The sequence below is a fragment of the Thermobia domestica genome, chromosome 1 (genome assembly GCF_964235325.1).
Source record: "Thermobia domestica chromosome 1, izTheDome1.hap1.1, whole genome shotgun sequence".
Lineage (NCBI taxonomy): Eukaryota > Metazoa > Arthropoda > Insecta > Zygentoma > Lepismatidae > Thermobia > Thermobia domestica.
In genome coordinates this window covers 280,799,841-280,819,148 of record NC_137454.1, presented here as the reverse complement: position 1 = coordinate 280,819,148, position 19,308 = coordinate 280,799,841, and the positions used below count along the sequence as shown (strand labels likewise).

General features: G+C 37.0%; 1 protein-coding gene across 6 annotated transcripts in view; it reads right to left on the bottom strand.

The window, feature by feature from the left end:
* LOC145661112 (extracellular matrix organizing protein FRAS1-like) overlaps positions 1 to 19,308 on the bottom strand; it is a 3,375,101-nt gene that overhangs the window by 152,518 nt on the left and 3,203,275 nt on the right. Inside the window, exon 27 of one of the 6 annotated variants that reach the window (XM_081726582.1) lies at positions 11,719 to 11,911. The exons of the other annotated variants lie outside the window; for them this stretch is intronic. Within the exon in view, the coding sequence (XP_081582708.1) occupies positions 11,861 to 11,911 (51 nt within the window). The 3' untranslated portion in view covers positions 11,719 to 11,860. Of the gene's footprint in view, positions 1 to 11,718; positions 11,912 to 19,308 lie in introns of those variants that run through there. 6 annotated transcript variants of the gene reach the window in all.

Genomic DNA, 19,308 nt, shown 5'->3' with positions numbered 1-19,308 from the left:
TGTCACATATTGATTTACTCTGTATGAAAACTAAAATAGTTTAACATATGGTTACCCTCCTTTGTGCCAATAATTTTAAAATTAACTCTTGTGCCACTTTTCAACACTTGGCTTTGCAGTAGCTTTCCAAAGAATTAGCAGGAAGTCCAAACTTACACCCTGCAGATAAATACATTTCTCTGGACAGTTTCACTGCTCCAAACTAAAATTTGAAAAGTGTAGTATTTTTAATTTTATTATTATTGGCACAAAGGAGACATATTTTAAGCTATTTTTGTTTCCATACAGAGAAAAACAATATGTGGCAACATTACAGTAAGAATGTATCATGCATTTCTCAGTATGTTGCAGCACTTCAATAATGGTGCACTATACGTACAATCTAGATCCTGAATATGTCCAATTCATATATTACAACAAGGCAATACGTATGCGATACAGGTAAAATCCGTATATTTCATATGGACAATCTACAAGCTACATACATCCAGTCCATACATTACATATGGCCAGCCTGTACGCGACATACGTGTAATCTATATGCCGCATGCAGACAGTCTGTAAGCTGCATATGTGCACTCTGTATGGTGCATACGGATATTCTGTATGCTGTATCGGGACAAGCTGTGTGCGACATAAGGAAAATCTGTATAATACATAGGTACAATACGTACACTGTATCTAGTCGTACGTACGGGGCACAAGTACAATATAGATGCTGTCTCGGGGTTGAACGCAAGAAACACACGTACAGAACGTATATTGCATACTTCTTGAAATTACGCTCCGTCCCGATAGTCAGTGAGTGTCGTCATTATTAACCCACATGCTACATACGATCCTGACGTCACAAAGCTAGATATTACCTCCGTATATACTTGTTACTGTAGATGACGTCACACGAATGACGTCATTGCACTTATGTAGACAGTACGTATAATACATACTTTTTCAGCTATACGTTTGCTGCAGGATGCTATATACGGTTGTACGTTAAGTCCAGAAACTACAGGAATTACGAATGTAACCTACGTTTTTAAGTATGCCACCTACATTTTTTTTTCTCAGTGCAGAGTTTAATAATGGGGAAAGTACAAGTGTGTATGAACTAGTGTTGTAAAATTTTCGGAAATATTGAACCTGTTGGTAAAAAATCCGTTTGTTTCGATTTCTTTCCGAAAAAATTGGAAACATTGAAAAAATAAAAAAAATGTTTGTATTAGGTTAATTTTACTAGTAATGATATCCTTGTTTTTTCAAACGCGTGAAAAATATAAGTTCAAAAATTTCAATATTACGAATATTAAAAAATAGCACTCGAAAATAAAACTATTATTATCTGTATTAAAATACTAGATTTACGCGTATGTGTTTGTTTGTCCGCACAGTAAAATTTATTTTTATCTCCAGTACTTTCGTCAATGAGATCTTGAACTCTCAAGTGCTAGAAACGTGCCGTTTTCATTGGTCGATTCCAAATTTTGTGTAAATTGTCCAGTTCTAATGAATATTTTTTTTTAAAAAAAACATGGTCATTAGATCTTTATTAAATTTTTAGATATACACTGGAAGCACTGAAATTTTTGAAAAAGTAAAGCATCATACCCTACGATTTATATATTCCAACATCACATAGTTGTATATAGGGGTTGTATATTTCTCAGGTGTTTGTTTCATGACCAAATGATAAGAAAACGAAGAATAACCATTTCTCTAGTCTAACATGTAAGATGGATCTTCATTGTTTGGAGAGTTTCTTTTTCTAATGAACTCCGTATGCCACTGACATAATTAATTGTATGTGTAATTTATTTACTTATTACTAGGAACCGGATTTCAAGGTGCAAAAATGTGGTAGAAAAAAGGGAATAAAAGGGGCTGAAAAATCATTCAAAAAGATGTAAAAAAAAAGGTGGTAATAGGATATCTTTATTAACCCTTTCCGGATCTCTGCTTTTTGGGCTATTTTTTAGACTTTCAGTCAAGCAGCTACTGCATCGTCACTATTTATCCTAGGATCATGGTTCATACCTCATTCTCTTCAGAATGGAGCTGGCTTTCAAATGGTACCACTTGCATGCTCATACCATATACCAGGAGCGGGAAAAATGATGTCAAAGGGAAAATTTTGGAGGGAAATTTTTTTCTTGCATTTTGGGCCCCTCTGGAGCGTCCCTGTGTGAACGTAGCCATCTAAAAGATCTGATAAATAGTACTTGGTATACTGAATGTGTGTGCCAAATTTTAAGTTTCTATCTTGAATACCAAGGGCGTGAGAAATTTTATCAAGAATTCCCACCATGCCCCAAATTACCGTAAAACATCATGATCTTAGGTAAAAAATTTCCTGAGACATCCCTAATTACCCTGGGGTCATGTTTTGCCCATCGTTCTCTTCAGAATAGAACTACCTTTCAGGCGATATGACTCACGTGTCTCCATCATGTATCTAAGGCGGGAAAATCCCGAAAAAATGGAGTTTTTGGGTCTAAATATCCATTTTTTTCTACTTTTAGCCCCTGGACCCCCTGTTTTAACGCAGAGATCTGAAAAAAATCTGTTAAATACTACAAGGTGGGATGAATGTTTATGCACAATTCCAATTTTCCAGGTGCAAACACTCTTGTAATAAAATTGTGGTTAAAACGAACTCACTATTTTAAGAAAGAAAACTTTAATTTAGCAATATTGTGGATGTGCATTAATTACAGAACTTACATTTACAGTTACATACAGTTACATACATTAATTACAGTTACATACAAGTCTACCAACATGAAGTGTTCTGTTGCAAGAAATAGGTCTCTTGAATGAAACTGAGTTCTCAATGTGCTCTTTGGTCTGATGAAGTTTTGTTAATTTTAACCAAATTACTGCTTAAGAGAAAGAGCAGTAGACAAATTCCTCTAATATTCATGCACTAAAATATATAATTACTATTATTTCATATTTTAATATAGACACTTATATAAACTTTATGTACAAATCCTGTATGTAAACAAATACAGATTTTCTAGTGCGACAAATCATCTATTACAATCAAAACGAAAGTGACTATGTTTCCAACTTAATAACTCTTGAGCCATCAGACCGACCTCGACAAAATTTTCAACATAGATGAGATTCGGAATGGTTTTTATCATTACACTTTGAAGGTGTAACTTGAGGGAAGGGTAGAGGGGAAAATGAAAGTTATCAATGTCTAATCCATAATTCTCCAGGTCGCTGAAATGAACAATGACACTTCCGATGTCGTTTAAATCAAAATTCAGCTCCACAACTTGGAGGAGAGAGGAGATATATAAAAAATATTGAAAATGACAGATATTAGTGTCGAATCGATTGTTTTCGGGGTCGCTAACATGAACAGTGACACTTCCGAGTTTTAAAATCCAAATTCAGCCCCGCAATTTGGTAGAAGGGGAGGATATATATATATATATATATATATATATATATATATATATATATATATATATATATATATATATATATATATATATATATATATATACGTCGATTTTTTCCGTCGTAAGGCAAAGCTACGACATACCGGCACCTTTTAATAGTAGCGGAATATTTCGTTTTCTGTTTTAAAAATGGGTTGGCAAGAAACTTTAAATTTGTCGCTAATTCAATGTGGACGGTGAGCAAAAGTCAGACTCTTTCTTACACACACACACACACACACACACACACACCACACACATACATATATATATATATATATATATATATATATATATATATATATATATATATAACGGGCTTTCAGTAAATGCAAATGTGCATTCAACATGCAGAAATACTAGACGATTTCCATTCAATTATCTACACAAACCGGCTACGAGTCTTTTGTTTGGCCATGGGTGCAGTCCAAACTACCCTTTCCTCCTACCAATTTTACAATTTAGGATTGAGTGTCTTACGGGATGTGTAGCCTACCTAAGGACCACACAGATGTTATCGAAACTATTGTGCTATTGTTTCTTTGTATGCTTTGGCAGAAACTTCTTTAGATATCGTAGCCAGCTCACTTTTGTTACTTGCGGACAAGTTGAGAAAAGCAATTTAGTAAACCAAGCTTTCTGTCTAAAATCTTAGTTTATTTCGCATTGAGAAGCAACTTAACTCGTCGCGCTCTCGAGTTTGTGCTCAATTACAGGTAGAAAAGATTGTAGTTCCGACCACAGTGGCTCAAGAGATCCTGTGAATCTTAACATTTTGCAAGCAGCTTCGGTTTCGGGGACACCAGAACGTCATGGGATGGATTTTCAGCAATGAAGTATCTTTCATTTAGTTGATCGTATGATTTGTTGTGTGGTGTGGCAGACAAGAAAGCTGTAAATATTTTCGAATTATGAAAATTTTAATTGAATCTTAAACATACATATAAAAGTGCAGTGTGTAGAGGAACGTCGAGTAGTTATCTTCAGATATGATAAAAAACGTAGTCGCTTTTTTAAAATTGCCAAGGACTATGTGAGTACATTTCTTATTATCCTATGAACCAGGTTTTAAAATATTATGCTGTCTTTTCGTAATTTACGTTGCTCTCTGGAATAGGCTATAAAACGTAGATATTTCAATAGGGACATAACCAAGGGGTAGAATTTGTAGGTCCGGACCCTCCGCAATCCTGATTTTTGTGCAAATTTAGTCTAATTTTAGGGGCAAGTTTACAAATTTTAATATAATTTATCCTCAAATTAAATTTGAACCCACTGAATATCTTTGGCCCTTCCGAAATAAATAGGGGCGAGGTGGCTCAGTAGTAGAGCGTTCACCTCCGGTGCTTGGGGTCCCTGGTTCGATTCCAGCTTGCGCCGTGTGTACTTTGTCGTGGACCAACACCGCGCTCGTGGGTTTTCTCGGGGTCCTCCCGTTTCCTTCCACTTTCTTCGTTCCACCATTTCATTCATTTCTCATTATCACCGTCTTCTTTAGCCCAACCGGCATAATCGTTTGACGTAAAACTTAAAGATTTCATTTCATTTTACCTTCCGAAATAAATTCCTCCTTACGTGCTTATATTTCAATTATCTTTTATGAAAATTCTGTTCTACTCAAAAGTGTAGGATCTGAAGTCTGGGAGCTAATTGTTCTCTATATTGTGCTCATTATTATTATTATTATTATTTTATTTTTTAACGTGGGTTCCTCTCACCACGGCATGGCGCGTCCTCAGGTTTCGGATCGAGGAGAAGGCCTCTAGATATAGAGGTTAGCTGCGAATATACTGAATAAGCAGTCGTGGACAGCCGTCTAGGAGTGGTCCTCAAGATTGGGGGTTTGGGTTGGGCTAACAACCTCATCCTGTAAAAAAAAGCACTTGTTCAGAAATATTCACAAAAGCCTCGGACAAGGACTGATAACTTGGCACGACCTCAGCAAAAGAAAATGGACAGGAGATTTGGAACATGGAATATTAGGAGTCTTTATAGGGCAGGCGCGGTAAAATCTTTAACGAGTGAGTTAGAGAAATACAGGATGGACGTAGTAGAAGTTCAGAAAGTTAGGTGGGAAGGAAATGGATTTGTCAATTCCCGAAATTTTACGTTCTTTTACGGGGAAGGAAATACAAATCATCCGTTAGGAACAGGGTTTTTCGTTCATAAACGTATATTACCAGCAATTAAACGGGTTGAGTTTATTACTGACAGACTTTCTTTTATTACTCTTAAGGGACGGTGGTGTGATATTATTGATTTAAATGTACATGCCCCAACTGAAGATAAGGATGACGATATAAAAGACAGCTTTTACGAAGAAGTGGAACGGATATTTGACCAACTCCCGCGATACCATATGAAAATTTTATTAGGGGATTTCAATGCGAAGGTAGGACGAGAGGACATTTTCAAACCGATTATAGGGAACGAAAGTCTGCATAAGGAAAGTAATGACAACGGTGTTAGACTCGTGAACTTTGCAACATCCAAAAACATAATCGTGAAGAGTACAAAATTCCCACATCGCGACATTCATAAATACACCTGGACATCACCAGACGGGAAAACACATAATCAAATTGATCACGTTTTAGTAGATAGAAGAAGACAATCTAGCATAATTGATGTCCAGTCGTTTAGAGGGGCTGATTGTGACATTGACCACTACCTGGTAGCAGCGATAATACGAGAGAGGTTATCGTTGAATAAAGGTAATATTCATTGTCCGAAAACGGAGAGATTCAATTTAAAGAAATTAGAAGAGAGCCAGGTAAGAGAGAAATACCAGATTGAAGTTTCGAATAGATTCTCGGCTTTAGAAGATTTGGAGTGCACTAGTGTTGAGGATACCTGGATTGAAATTAGAGATAGCATTAAAATTTCAGCAAAAGAAAAATTGGGACACGCGGAAATATATAGGAAAAAACCAAGGTTCGACCAGGAATGCATTAAACTAGCAGAGAAGAGAAAACATGCAAAATTACGCTGGCTAAAAAATCCGAATGAAATAACCACACAAAATTTCGCAGATATCAGGCGAGAAACTTCCAAAACTTTTAGAACAAAGAAACCCGATTTTCTGAAAACTAAAATTAAGGAACTTGAAGATAATAGTAAAAATAAAATCATACGGGACATGTATAAGGGAATCAACGAATTTAAGAAAGGCTATCAACCTCGTGCTTATATATTAAAGAAATCTGACGGTACAGTTCTCACTGACACGGATAGCATCTTAAATAGGTGGAAAGATTTCTTTGACGATTTGCTTAACACGCAACCAAAAACTAGTGTGCGTGGAGAAAAGGAGATGCACACTGCAGAACCGTATACTCCAGAACCCAACCGAATAGAAGTAGAAACCGCCAACTCTCTCCAGCGATCTACAAAGGATCATTATGTCCATGCCAAGAGCATTTGCCGTTGTTATCCGTGCCAAAGGTGGACTTAGTGATAATTAGGTAGGTAGTCATAATGTACTGGCTGATGTGTGCTTATATTTTAACTCGTATATTTTTTCTCGAGTCGAATTTCGAGACGTCTCGAGTCGTGTCGAGTCAGAAACTGTCGAGTCGATACACGAGTCGAGACAGAAACATATTTTCGAGTCGAGACAACATTTTCTCGAGACGAGTCGAGACAGGCTTAAATCTCGACTCTTGCGCATCCCTACTACTGACTCCATTTTAGTGACAATTCTTTTTATTCAGTACTCATCTGCAACAAGAAGAAAATTGTTTATTTTCTGTTATGCTTAAATGTGGCCACTTTAAACTTAACTATCAGGTAAATAACAATTCCAAACATTAACTTCTAGACCCTTAGTGAATTTGGCACGTACATTCCGTGTAAATTTTTGTGGTCAAGTATTAAAGACCTAGGAAAGGGCTTTCGTTAATAAAGAAAAAAGGAAATAAAATCGAAAACGGATGAAAAATGAACGAGAGAGAGATGGGTTTAAATTTCGTCCGTCCGCCATCTTGAAATGATCACCATGTTTGCCAGTGGAGAGTCCAAGGCCTTCACCATCACATCTCGTACATCTTAAGTATCCAATAAAACTGATTTCTCCACATTCGCAGTTAGTTTAATCTCATCCCAAACTTCTCTTGCAACAATATTGAAAATAATACAAAAGATGACCAAAAACATGAATTTTGCAATTTGGGTAAAAGTTAAAGTAAATAGAAGAAATGCCGTATTAAATAAAAGTGTACAGCTACTAAAGACTTTTCGTTTTCTTAAAAATGATCGAAATCGGATGAAAAAACCGAGATAGAGACAAATAAAAATGTCGTTCGTCCGCCATCTTGGAACGGCCGCCAGATTTGCCAGTCGCGGATCCCAGATGTCCACCATCGCTTTTCTTATTCTACAATGCATAAGAATAAAATACGACCACTCACAACACTTAATCACAAAAATGCGCACGGACTAGGAATATTGGTAATTAGAAATGAAAGTTGTAAATTTAAATGAAACTTTCACTATATGTAAACGAAACTTTTCCACCACGTACCAGTTTTCTCTTACTTTATCTTATGCAAAAGTAGTGATATTTGTGGCTAATAAAGAACATTTTGCTTGCGTATTGGCGATATTGAAAACGTCCCATAATGCTTTGACCAGGGCTGCCAACTTTTCAAGCCTGCTCATCCGTACATTAGCAGCTTGATTCCTCCAAATCAGTGTTGCCATACTTGGTACAATCATGCCAAATTCAGCCCTTTTTGTCATTCATCGGCCCGTTGGTACAACGCTCGCATTTTCAGTCCCTTTTGTGAAAAAGTTGGTAAATTCTACTCAATTCAGCACCATTTAACAAATACTTGTGACATTTTCAAAAGTGTCAGTAATACTTTTCCTATATCTCACGTTGTGTGTTGCGCTCTTTTAAAAAATGCTGTTGAACATCTATTCTGTAACGTTGCACTGCATAACGCTACGAACTTTGTGTGGAAAATTCGTAATTCGAACTATACCGGGAAACAAATTACGCTAGACGTGCTCATCCGCACCGCGCTTGAAGGAGACGAGCAAAAAACAATGTGGTGGAAATTTTAGCTTAAAATCTTAATAAAGAAGCATACACACGTTGAATCAAGTGTTGAATATTCTGAAGAAAACGAGGGTGTGCTCAAGTTAAGTCTACAATTTATGTCTTGTTGCAAACAGGGGTATAAGTTAGGGGGAACGCGGAGGGACGTTGTCCCCCCACTTCCAAAAAAAATATCTATGGCGTCCCCCCCACTTCCTAAAAATTACAACGGGCAAAGGTAGGCACGGGGCACGTCGTGACGTCATGGTCCCCTTACCTTTTCAGATCCACTTTTACCCCTCGTTGCAAAGATTATACACCAAAACGATAAGTACACGAAAAAATACATTGACGTAGTTGCCGGCTAATTGCGAAGTTGTTTACTAGTGACGCCATATTGACAAATATAAAGATACCCGAACATTTCTGCGTTTTATAGATCCAAATCGACGCGTTAAAATAAAGGTGCGTTTGCTTTCGTTACAATACATACCGAGGATGATAAATGTTTTCCCTTTTAATTTGCGTCCTCTGTTATACAGGGTGATTCTTTTAGAACTCACGGATTTCATTTGGGTCTAAAACTTCTAACCGAAGTCCGATTTTCATGCAGTTTGTGGCAAATGATTAAGGAGGGATGGGAAATTTATGGGACTATGTTTACTGGTTTAAATTCATGCAGAGTAATATCGGCCACGTCTCAAGAAAAACAGCAAATATTCGCCAGCGTACCTTACAATTGGAATGAGGTTTTGAATTTTGGAAGCGAAATTTCATAATAAAGTCCAGGAAATTTCTTAACGTCCTTAGTGGGTGTAAGATATGATTAAATGCTTTCTTAAATATACTGGAGTGTCAAAACTTGATCTGTGCTAACTATCTTTCAATGCTTCAAATCCGATAGAACATCTTATCTAATTTGTTATGCCTAAATGCTTTTACTACCAACATAAATGCACTGATTACTATTCATATATTTATTCCACTAAATTCCATATCCACATGAAAGTATCCAATATAAATCCAGATTCCATTAAATCTCCATGTATCTATTTCCTACTCACAGATTACACTTACGTTAGAAAAATAACACCAAAGACTCCTAAATACCCATATACATTTTACTCTTATTGAAATCCATCTGGATATGATCATTTGTTTTCACAATGTCATCCCTAGGAACTAACATTCCATGTCTAGGCATGTGCTAACTTCTATACCCTCTGTTATCCATACTCCAAAGCCTCATTCCCAACACTCTCCCCCTTTCCATAAATTGAGACAAATTTGATTACCACAAAAATACTATTGTACCGAACAGCATAACCTAATTCAGATTATAAGGACAAATATGTGGATAACCGACGTAAACTAGTTTCTTTCTAATACATTATTCATAATCACAATTAATTAATACCATTGCATTTTTGTCTAAGATTCTGTTTCAATCAAATTGTTTACACATCATCATTAGTACCTTTCTCCTTTTTCTTACCGCCCATCATTAATTGATTCATTAAATATTTAATCTGATTGTGTATCTTCATTTGATTCTCAATTATTAACCCAAGTTGATCCTCAATTTTCATTCCACTAATTGCTTTTTCATTCCCACTGCTACTCTCTTCAACTTCCTGCCCTCTGTAATCCATATTCTCGCCTTCTGATAGTTTGAAAAATTTTGTCTTCCATCTCTTATCATCCAGACATCTCTTCCATCTTGAAATATACAGTTGAGCCAAATCTCCAAAAAATATGCTAGGTGTACTATTTTTAATTTCATCCTCGCAATTTTCACCATTTGCCTCATCCACAGATATCGTATCCAATATTATGATGTTAGCCAAAGTATTTAATTCACTCAGCTGTTGTTTATCCGTATGATAGTCCTCCTTAATCGCCTCCATAATTGATACCGGTGCTTTTTGATTATCCTTAGAATATGGAGCAGTGCCAGATTGACAAACTCGAGCGAAATGTTTTTTACGATTGCAATTCATGCATTGTTTTCCCCAAGTTGGACAATTACCTTTTCTATGTTGTCCTCCACAAAACTTACAATGACGTATGATAATAGGTAATGCTTCGGTAGATGATGAGACTACAACTTGTCTTTGTTTCGCCCTTTCGTGAAATACCTTGTCCTTTTCCTGATGTATAACATTGCAATATGAATTTGATGACGATTTAAACATTAGCAATTGTTTCTCCGTACTGTCTATTGTTTGTGCTATCTCTATTGCTTTTTGGAAAGTGAGATTCTCGGTATTCAATAATTTCCGTCTAATTGCTTCATCATCAATACCAAAAACAAATTGGTCTCTTAAATTATCCTCTAAGCAACATTTATAATCACAGTAAGCTGATTGTTTTTTCAGTTCCAGAACAAAGGAAGGTATTGATTGGCATTGCTTCTGTTTAATGGAATGAAATTTATACCTTTCAGAAATAACATTAACTTTTGCAGCATAATGCTCTTTCATAGCTTTTACAATATCCTGATAAGATCTACTAGAGGTGATTCAGGCCAACAAATATTGCATAACTCTTCGTATGCTTCTGTTCCCATGACTAGGGATGCGCACGAGACAGGATTTGTGGCTGTCTCGTCTCGAAAATGTCCTGTAAAAATGATGTCTCGACTCGAAAAATGTATATTTCTCGATTGGAAGAGCCGTGTCTCGACTCGAATTTTGTCAGGGAAATCCTGTCTCGACTCGTCTCGTGCGCATCCCTACCCATGACTGTAAACAAAGTGGATATTTTCCTATCGTCAGGTATTTGTGCAGCAATGCACGTGTTCGAATCTTTCGATATAGGATTGAAGTCTATCATTTTGGATATCCAGAGGTGGAAAACTAGGAATTGCCGACATCTTCACAGCTTTAAGAGTAAATTCTTTGATTCGACTGCGCCAAATGTAAGATATGATTAAATGCTTTCTTAAATATACTGGAGTGTCAAAACTTGATCTGTGCTAACTATCTTTCAATGCTTCAAATTCGATAGAACATCTTATCTAACTTGTTATGCCTAAATGCTTTTACTACCAACAAACATAAATGCACTGATTACTATTCATATATTTATTCCACTAAATCCTTATCCCCATGAAAGTATCCAATATAAATCCAGATTCCATTAAATCTCCATGTATCTATTTCCTACTCACAGATTACACTTACGTTAGAGAAATAACACCAAAGACTCCTAAATACCCATATACATTTTACTCTTATTGAAATCCATCTGGATATGATCATTTGTTTTCACAGTGTCATCCCTAGGAACTAACATTCCATATCTAGGCATGTCAAGGGTGTAGCCAGCAGGTTTCTGCAGGGGGGCCCGTCGTTTTTTGGGGGGGCAGCTACAATGTCCAAAACCAAAAAAAATGTGTTGCTGCTAGTGTTTTTGAGGCCTGAAAGAAAGGAAAATTTTGGTTTCCTTCTGGAAAACTAAAAACACTATTTTAGCTTCTTCTTCTTCTTCTTCTTCTTCTTCTTATTATTATTATTATTATTATTATTATTATTATTATTATTATTATTATTATTATTATTATTATTATCCATAAATTATATTCAAGATAGTTTTTATTATGCTTAATCAAGAACTACTGCCCGGGACCAAACGCTATATTTTTGTGCATAACTATAAAGGTAACCAAGAAAGTTCTGTTCCTTTCCGTGGAGGTCTGTGTTCAATTGGACCTCATACCGTGAGTTGAATGCGAGTGGAGATAAGGCGAACGTCAGTTGTTGGTGTGGGCATGTTCAACTTACTACCTGGTTGTGGCAATTCAGACACACCGTGAACTTGCCTAAAGACAGAGGGAACATGGGACATCCACAGAGCGTCATAAGATCATGTATGCTGAACGAGTTCAAATGGAGGTCAAACGCCGCTGTAGTGGGACAGAAGATATGCCAGGCTTTTGGTGAGGGTGCCGTGACGACGCGGACAGTACAGCGATGGTTTAACAAGTTTAAGGACGATGACGAAACACCCGAAAACACCACGTGCCAGAATACCAACACATGTACAAAGAGGAACTGGGACTACAATTCAGTGTGTGGAGAAACCATTCGGCAGCACATCCATCAACTTGTAAAGCACTACAAGTTGGGTCGATGGGTCTCATATATTTTGACTCCGGGCCAGAAGGCAACGCGGCAGTCGCCTGTGTTTATTTACTGTTTCGGAGCCATTTCTGGACAGTTCGTTGACATGTGATAAAAAGTGTGTCCTATAGGAAGCTCCACGGCGCCGTCATCATTGGTTAGCATCCCATGAACCGGTTTCAAAAGATCCGAAACCAGCACTGTACAAGAAGGTCCTTCTGTGTGTTTGGTGCATCGTGTATCGGGAACTGCTACCAGCTGGTCAGAGTATCAATGCAACTGTGTAGTGTCAGCAGTTGAGCTGTGCTCAAGTAAAAACTCAAAACTCTGGAGCCATCACTTCTAAATTGCAAATGGGTCCTCGTTTACGGGACAACGCTAAGTCCCACGTGGCTAGGATGACTCAGGATACCATTTTCCACCTTGGATGGGAAACAATATTGCAACCACTATATTCCCCGGGTATTGCACCATCTGATTATCACCTGTTCCATTCTTTGGACAATCACCTTAGAGGACGCCAGTTCAAATCTCTAGTAAAAGTCCAAAATGCACCTGATACTTTCTTCGTTTCACGGCCCACCAAATTCTACCGCGATGGATTCCAAGGCCTTCCAGAACGTTTTCAGAAGGTCGTCGATGCTGATGAAGACTATTTTTGATCTTCCAGGTTATGTGACATATTGATGTTCGAAGGTGGTGGGTGAAAAAGCAACAAAATTTTTCTTGGTTACCTTTAAATTTAAGACCTGGTATACAGAACCTATCTACACAAGATTGATTTTCTTTGAAATTTCACTTAATTTCTTTACGGTTTCCTGACACACTTATTTATTTATTATTCGTGACTTAAAAAAAAAAAACATAATTATTTTATTACACTGAGTAGAAATAAAAGAGAGAGCGAATGAAATCCAAATTGAATAAAGGCATTGTTTCTCACCAAATTTTCCATCTTTTAAAACACTTGTTAAAGCATATAATAATATACTGTACTTACAAATCAGTTTAGTATCTTTGTTTTATGGCTGTATTTGTAGTACCTTGTTAAAACGTTTGTCTTCAAACTGTCAAATATAAATCGCAGTAAATTGTGTAATCTGCTGTCACAAAAAAGTATCCTATTTTTCGATCGGTATAAGGAAGAGATATTATACTATTTTTCGATCGGTATGGAAAAACAATATTTCTCCATACTATATTACCATAAATTATTAATTGTCAATAAACTTTGTTACTTTTAAATGAATGAAGCGAGATAATTTTTCTATGATGTTATAAAAGCTGGTCATTTGGGGGGGGGGCAGGAAACAATTTGGGGTGCCTGGCCCCAATGGGCACCCCTTGGCTACACCCCTGAGGCATGTGCTAAATTCTATACCCTTTGTTATCCATACTCCAAAGCCTCATTCCCAACAGTGGTGGTCCAGAATACTGACCTATTAGCCTTCTCTGCCTACTACATGGTAGTGAAAACTATTTTTTCGCCGAAATCCGATGTTCCCAACAAAATTCTAATTGCTGACATTTTTCGGCCGGAATAGGGGAGCGAGAAAAACCTATCTACCCTGTCATTTGAGTAAGGAACGGAGTGACTAAAATTTTTCGACAAAAAAAAAAAAAAAAAAAAAGCCTAGAAACTCCTAATGCTTTCTGTCGTTTTGTTATTTAACACTTTCAAGAGAAAATCTTCATTCTTCCAGTGAGAAGGAACGAACCATATACAAGCAGTGTTCATTTTCTTCTTCCCTAGTTTGGAGTGTGCATTTTTTAAAGTTATAAACATGAATACATCTATTGAAAAAGAAGCACCGGGTTTTAATCTATAAAATACTCTTAAATTCTCATCAAATAGTAATATCTGAAATGTATAATGAAGTATCTAACCCTTTGGGGATTCCATGGTACAATTTGTACCATACGGGGTGTTTCATGGTACATTGCGTTATAACTCTCCTATTTGAGCTTTTTCGTCCGTTTTTTCTTTTCTTTTCTTTTCTTTTCTTTTTTTCTTTTTTGTTTTTCAAGTCCAGAGACATTGTAGAAGACCTTACGTATGGTTTCACACCTTCCTGCGTCCAGACATAGGAGGTGATGACGTCATAATTCTAAAATATATATTTTCTTTTAATATTGCGGGGCCAGTCTATGTACATTATTTTTTGGCGGGCTTATTTTTGCACGTAGAAGATTGAAATCTTGCACAAACATTCAGTCCACCGAGTAGTATTTACCAGATTTTTTTTTTTAATATTTCTGCGTTAAAGCAGGGGGGATCCAGAGGGGCAAAAGTTGAAAAAAGGGATATTTTACCAAAAAATCTCTTTCTTCGCGATTTTCCCGCCTTAGACACATGATGTAGACAAGTGAATGGTACCTCCTGAAAGGCAGTTCTATTCTGAAGAGAATGATGTGCAAACCATGATTCTAGGGTAATTAGGGATGCTTCAGGGAATGTTTAAAAATTTCCCTCTGTATACGGGAATATGGGACATTGTCGGTATATATTTTTTTTGGCGGGCTTACTTTTGCACCTGGAAAATTGGAATTGTGCATAAACATTGAGCCCAACTAGTAGTATTTATCAGATCTCTGCGTTAAAACAGGGGGGGATCCAGAGGGGTTAAAAGTTGAAAAAAGGATATTTAGAGCTAAAAAATCCATTTTTTCGGAATTTCCCCCCCCCCCTTAGATACATGATGGAGACACGTGAGTCATACCGCCTGAAAAGCAGTTTTAGCTGAAGAGAATGATGGGCGAAACATGACCCTAGGGTAATTAGGGATGTCTCAGGAAATTTTTTACCTGAGATCATGGTGTTTTACGGTAATTTGGGGCATGATGGGAATTCATGATAAAATTTCTCCCGCCCTTACTATTCAAGATAGAAACTTGAAATTTGGCACACACACTCAGTATACCAAATACTATTTATCAGATTTTTTTAGATAGCTACGTTCATACAGGGCCGCTCCAGAAAGGCCCAAAGTGCGAGAAAAAAATTCCCTCCGAAATTTTCCCTTTGACGTCATTTTTCCCGCTCCTGGTATATGGTATGAGCATGCAAGTGGTACCATTTGAAAGCCAGCTCCATTCTGAAGAGAATGAGGTATAAACCATGATCCTAGGATAAATAGTGACGATGCAGTAGCTGCTTGACTGAAATTCTAAAAAATAGCCCAAAAAGCCGGGTACCGGAAAGGGCTAACTTTATCATTTACATAATAGAGCATGAAATCGAAAATTTATGAATAGTGTATTTTAATTATATTTTACATTTTATTAGATTATATCTAATTATTTAATCACATAATTACATTACATTGCATTGCTTATTTTTATAAAATTCTACATCAGAGCATAAGCCGTCCTAATGAATTCTCTTTAACTGATGTTTCCTCATGACACCAGAAGAACATTGATATAATATTATATTTTCTTCTTTCTCTTCCTTATTCGATAAAGGTAGGAAAGATGCCTAGTGTTATGTATATACAAGCCACGGTTGACAGAAAGCTAGCCCGATGATAAAATAGTGAAACGAAGAGAATTCCGTTCACGTCCTCATGATAGAAGAGGAAGAGAAATTACGATTGATATATGTTATTAAAAAAGATAAATTTTATTTCAGTGCCAAAAGATCATGACGTAGGAAGGCTTCACACTTTGTAGCAGTTCTGCTAGCAATAGCCAAGGGCGTATACAAGAAGGAAGGGGTCCACTGGATTTGGACCAAGAACCTAAGAACTTGTACTTCTTTTTATAATATACCGTACATATGTTTTGTCTACACCAGGGGCACACTTACAAGGGACCCACTTGATCTGGGCCCCCTCCGGTCTTTCGATTTCAGAACCTCCAACAAAAATCACTGGGTGCACGCCTGACAAAATACTTAATATTATTATTTTATGGGTATTTATGACACTACAAATCTACTGTCGTCGTAAGTCTTGGAAACTATTTTTGGTATTTCTGAAGGCCAAAAAGAAAGAAGCCGTTTTATTTATTCTATGGTACCATCCTAATGGTAACAGTGATAAACAAAACAAATTGTACAACCAGAATAATTGTCGAAATATGTAAATTAGTTACGGAGGGTACAAGCAATCGCTATGTCATATCATCATCTCATTATATTGTATATTGTTTTCGCTCTCATCTCATTATATTGTATATTGATATTTAATTTCATACAGCTGTATAGCCATACGATAGTTATTCGACGTAAGAATTATAGAAATTTCAAGCTGAAGAAATTGAAGACTTTGGTGCAAAAACAGGTTAAGTCCAAAAAATGAATGAAAAAAAAAAAAGTAAAGGAGGTAGCTTCACAACGGTTTCCACTTATCCGATTTTCTTCAAACTAGGCACATATAATAGTAAACCGAAAATGAATGGACACGTATTTTTTTGTTTCTTTCGGAAAAGAGGTTGAGGAGAGCAAAGGCCTCCTTTTCAAAAATAGGTCCTCTTGATTAACAGGGCCACATTAAAGAAACGAAACTCTCCCGATGCAAAGATGACTTCAAAGTAGGAAATACGGGTTTTGTCGTTTTTGCGAAAAAAGAGTCAGAGAGCAATGGCTCCCTTCGAAATGACAAAGGACCCCACACAATTATTACGGAAATTAGATTTCGGTGGGATTGCTTGAAATCGTGATATATGTTGTATATATTGTGTACCTGAGAAAAAGTCTCAATGGGCACAACCAAAAATCACTGACCGTTTGACCACTACAGGGCCACTTTTTTGAAAACAGCCGAAGATAACGATATTCTGGATTTCAGTAAAAATGACTGAAACCGTGATATGTTGTAGATATTTTGATCCTTAGAAAAAGTCTTAACTGACATAACCACCAATCACTGACCGTTTGGCCACTACAGGACCACTTTTTTGAAAGCAGCCGAAGATAGTGATATTCTGGATTTTGATGAAAATGACTGAAACTGATATGTTGTAGATATTGTGATTCTGAGAAAAAGTCTCAATTTGTACAACCATGCATCACTGACCGTTTGGCCACTATAGGGCCATTTTTTTTTTTTTTTTTTTTTTACTGGACGGATAGTGATTTCAAGAAAATCGTAGACCTTTACGTTGGCGGCCCTAGTACCCCTTCTAATTGTCACAGAGAAATGAACTATACCTCGTAGTAAAGGTAATGGAACGCCGATTCCAACGAGCTAACTTTTGTGCCCCTTGTGCTAAACTCGTAGAAGAAGAAGAAGACGATAATTCTGAAGAAAATGAGGTTTTTTGTTTTTGGTAATTTATCCAATGCTGGCAACACTGTTACTTATCGTACGCAGAAAAAAATATTTTTCCGTGTACGCCAGACATTGGGTACAATCATGTAAAAAAATGAAGTGCGAAGTTCAATACCAAGTAAAAACAATTCCGAATGTGTTTCCTACTAGAATCACGCTGTACACATTTTTCGAAATATGTTTGTCTACCCTGACGTCCATAATTTTCACAGAGATATAAGCCATACCTCATTTGAAAGCTTATGAGACAGATTTCAACGAGGTAAATTTTGTGCCCTTCGTGCCCAACCCGTAAGAGAATAAGAAGAAATTTAAAAATGAAATAAAAATACATTTTCTCGAAGTTGGCAATACTGTTATTTGTCGTGCGAAAGAATGGTCATACACTGGGTATCATTAGTTAGGATGTTTATTTATCTTTATTGATACCACTTTTTATGCTTGTAGCTCCTTTGGAGGGAGAGTCTCCCTCCCCAAATGCTGAGGAGAGGAGGAACTAGTACATCTAACGTTTCCCCCTACCCTTCTGTTACTGGACTCCCGATGTAAACGAAATGTACACCGTTGTTAAGTTTGATCCTTCCTAAAGAGGTAGACACCTAAATCATCTCTTTAGATTAATTAGGAGCGAAGTGATGGAGGTTTAAACTGCTGGCTCAACAGTTGAGCCGTTCGTCCTGTAAAGGTTAAAGGAGCAGAAAATAACGGTATTCTGGATTTCGGTGTAATTAATTACTTGAACCTGTAATATGTTGCTGACCGTTTGGCCACTACGAGGCCACTTTGTTGAAAACAGTAGAAGGTAACTTATTCTGAATTTCGGTGGAATTGCTTGAAGCCATAATATGTTGTTAATATTGGATCCTGAGAAAAAGTTTCAATGGACACAACCACCCATCACTGACCGTTTGAGCACGTAAGGACCACTTCTTTTTGACAACACCAGAAGATAGGTCTGGATTTCGGTGGAATTGGCTGAAACCGTGATATATTGTAGATATTGTGATCCTGAGAAAATGCCTCAATGGACACAACCACCAATTACTGACCATTTGGCAACTACGGGACCACATTTCTTAAAACATCAGAAGGTAAGGATATTCTGGAATTTGGTGGAATTGTATGAAGCCAACAACCAACAACCAGGGAAAGGGATGGGGAGAGTAGCGTCTAACATCATTTAAACATAGACAACATTCCGATGTTCATCTTGAGGGACAAAGGAAAACCCTGGAAAGCACTAGACAATTTTTCTCAGGATCATGACATCTACAACGTATCACAGTTTCATTAATTTACACCGTAATCAAAAATATCGTTATACCCGGCTGTTTTCAGAAATCTGGACCTGTAGTTGCCACAGGGGTGTAGCCACGGGGGGACCCATCGGGGCCAGGCCCCCCAAATGATTTCCTGCTACC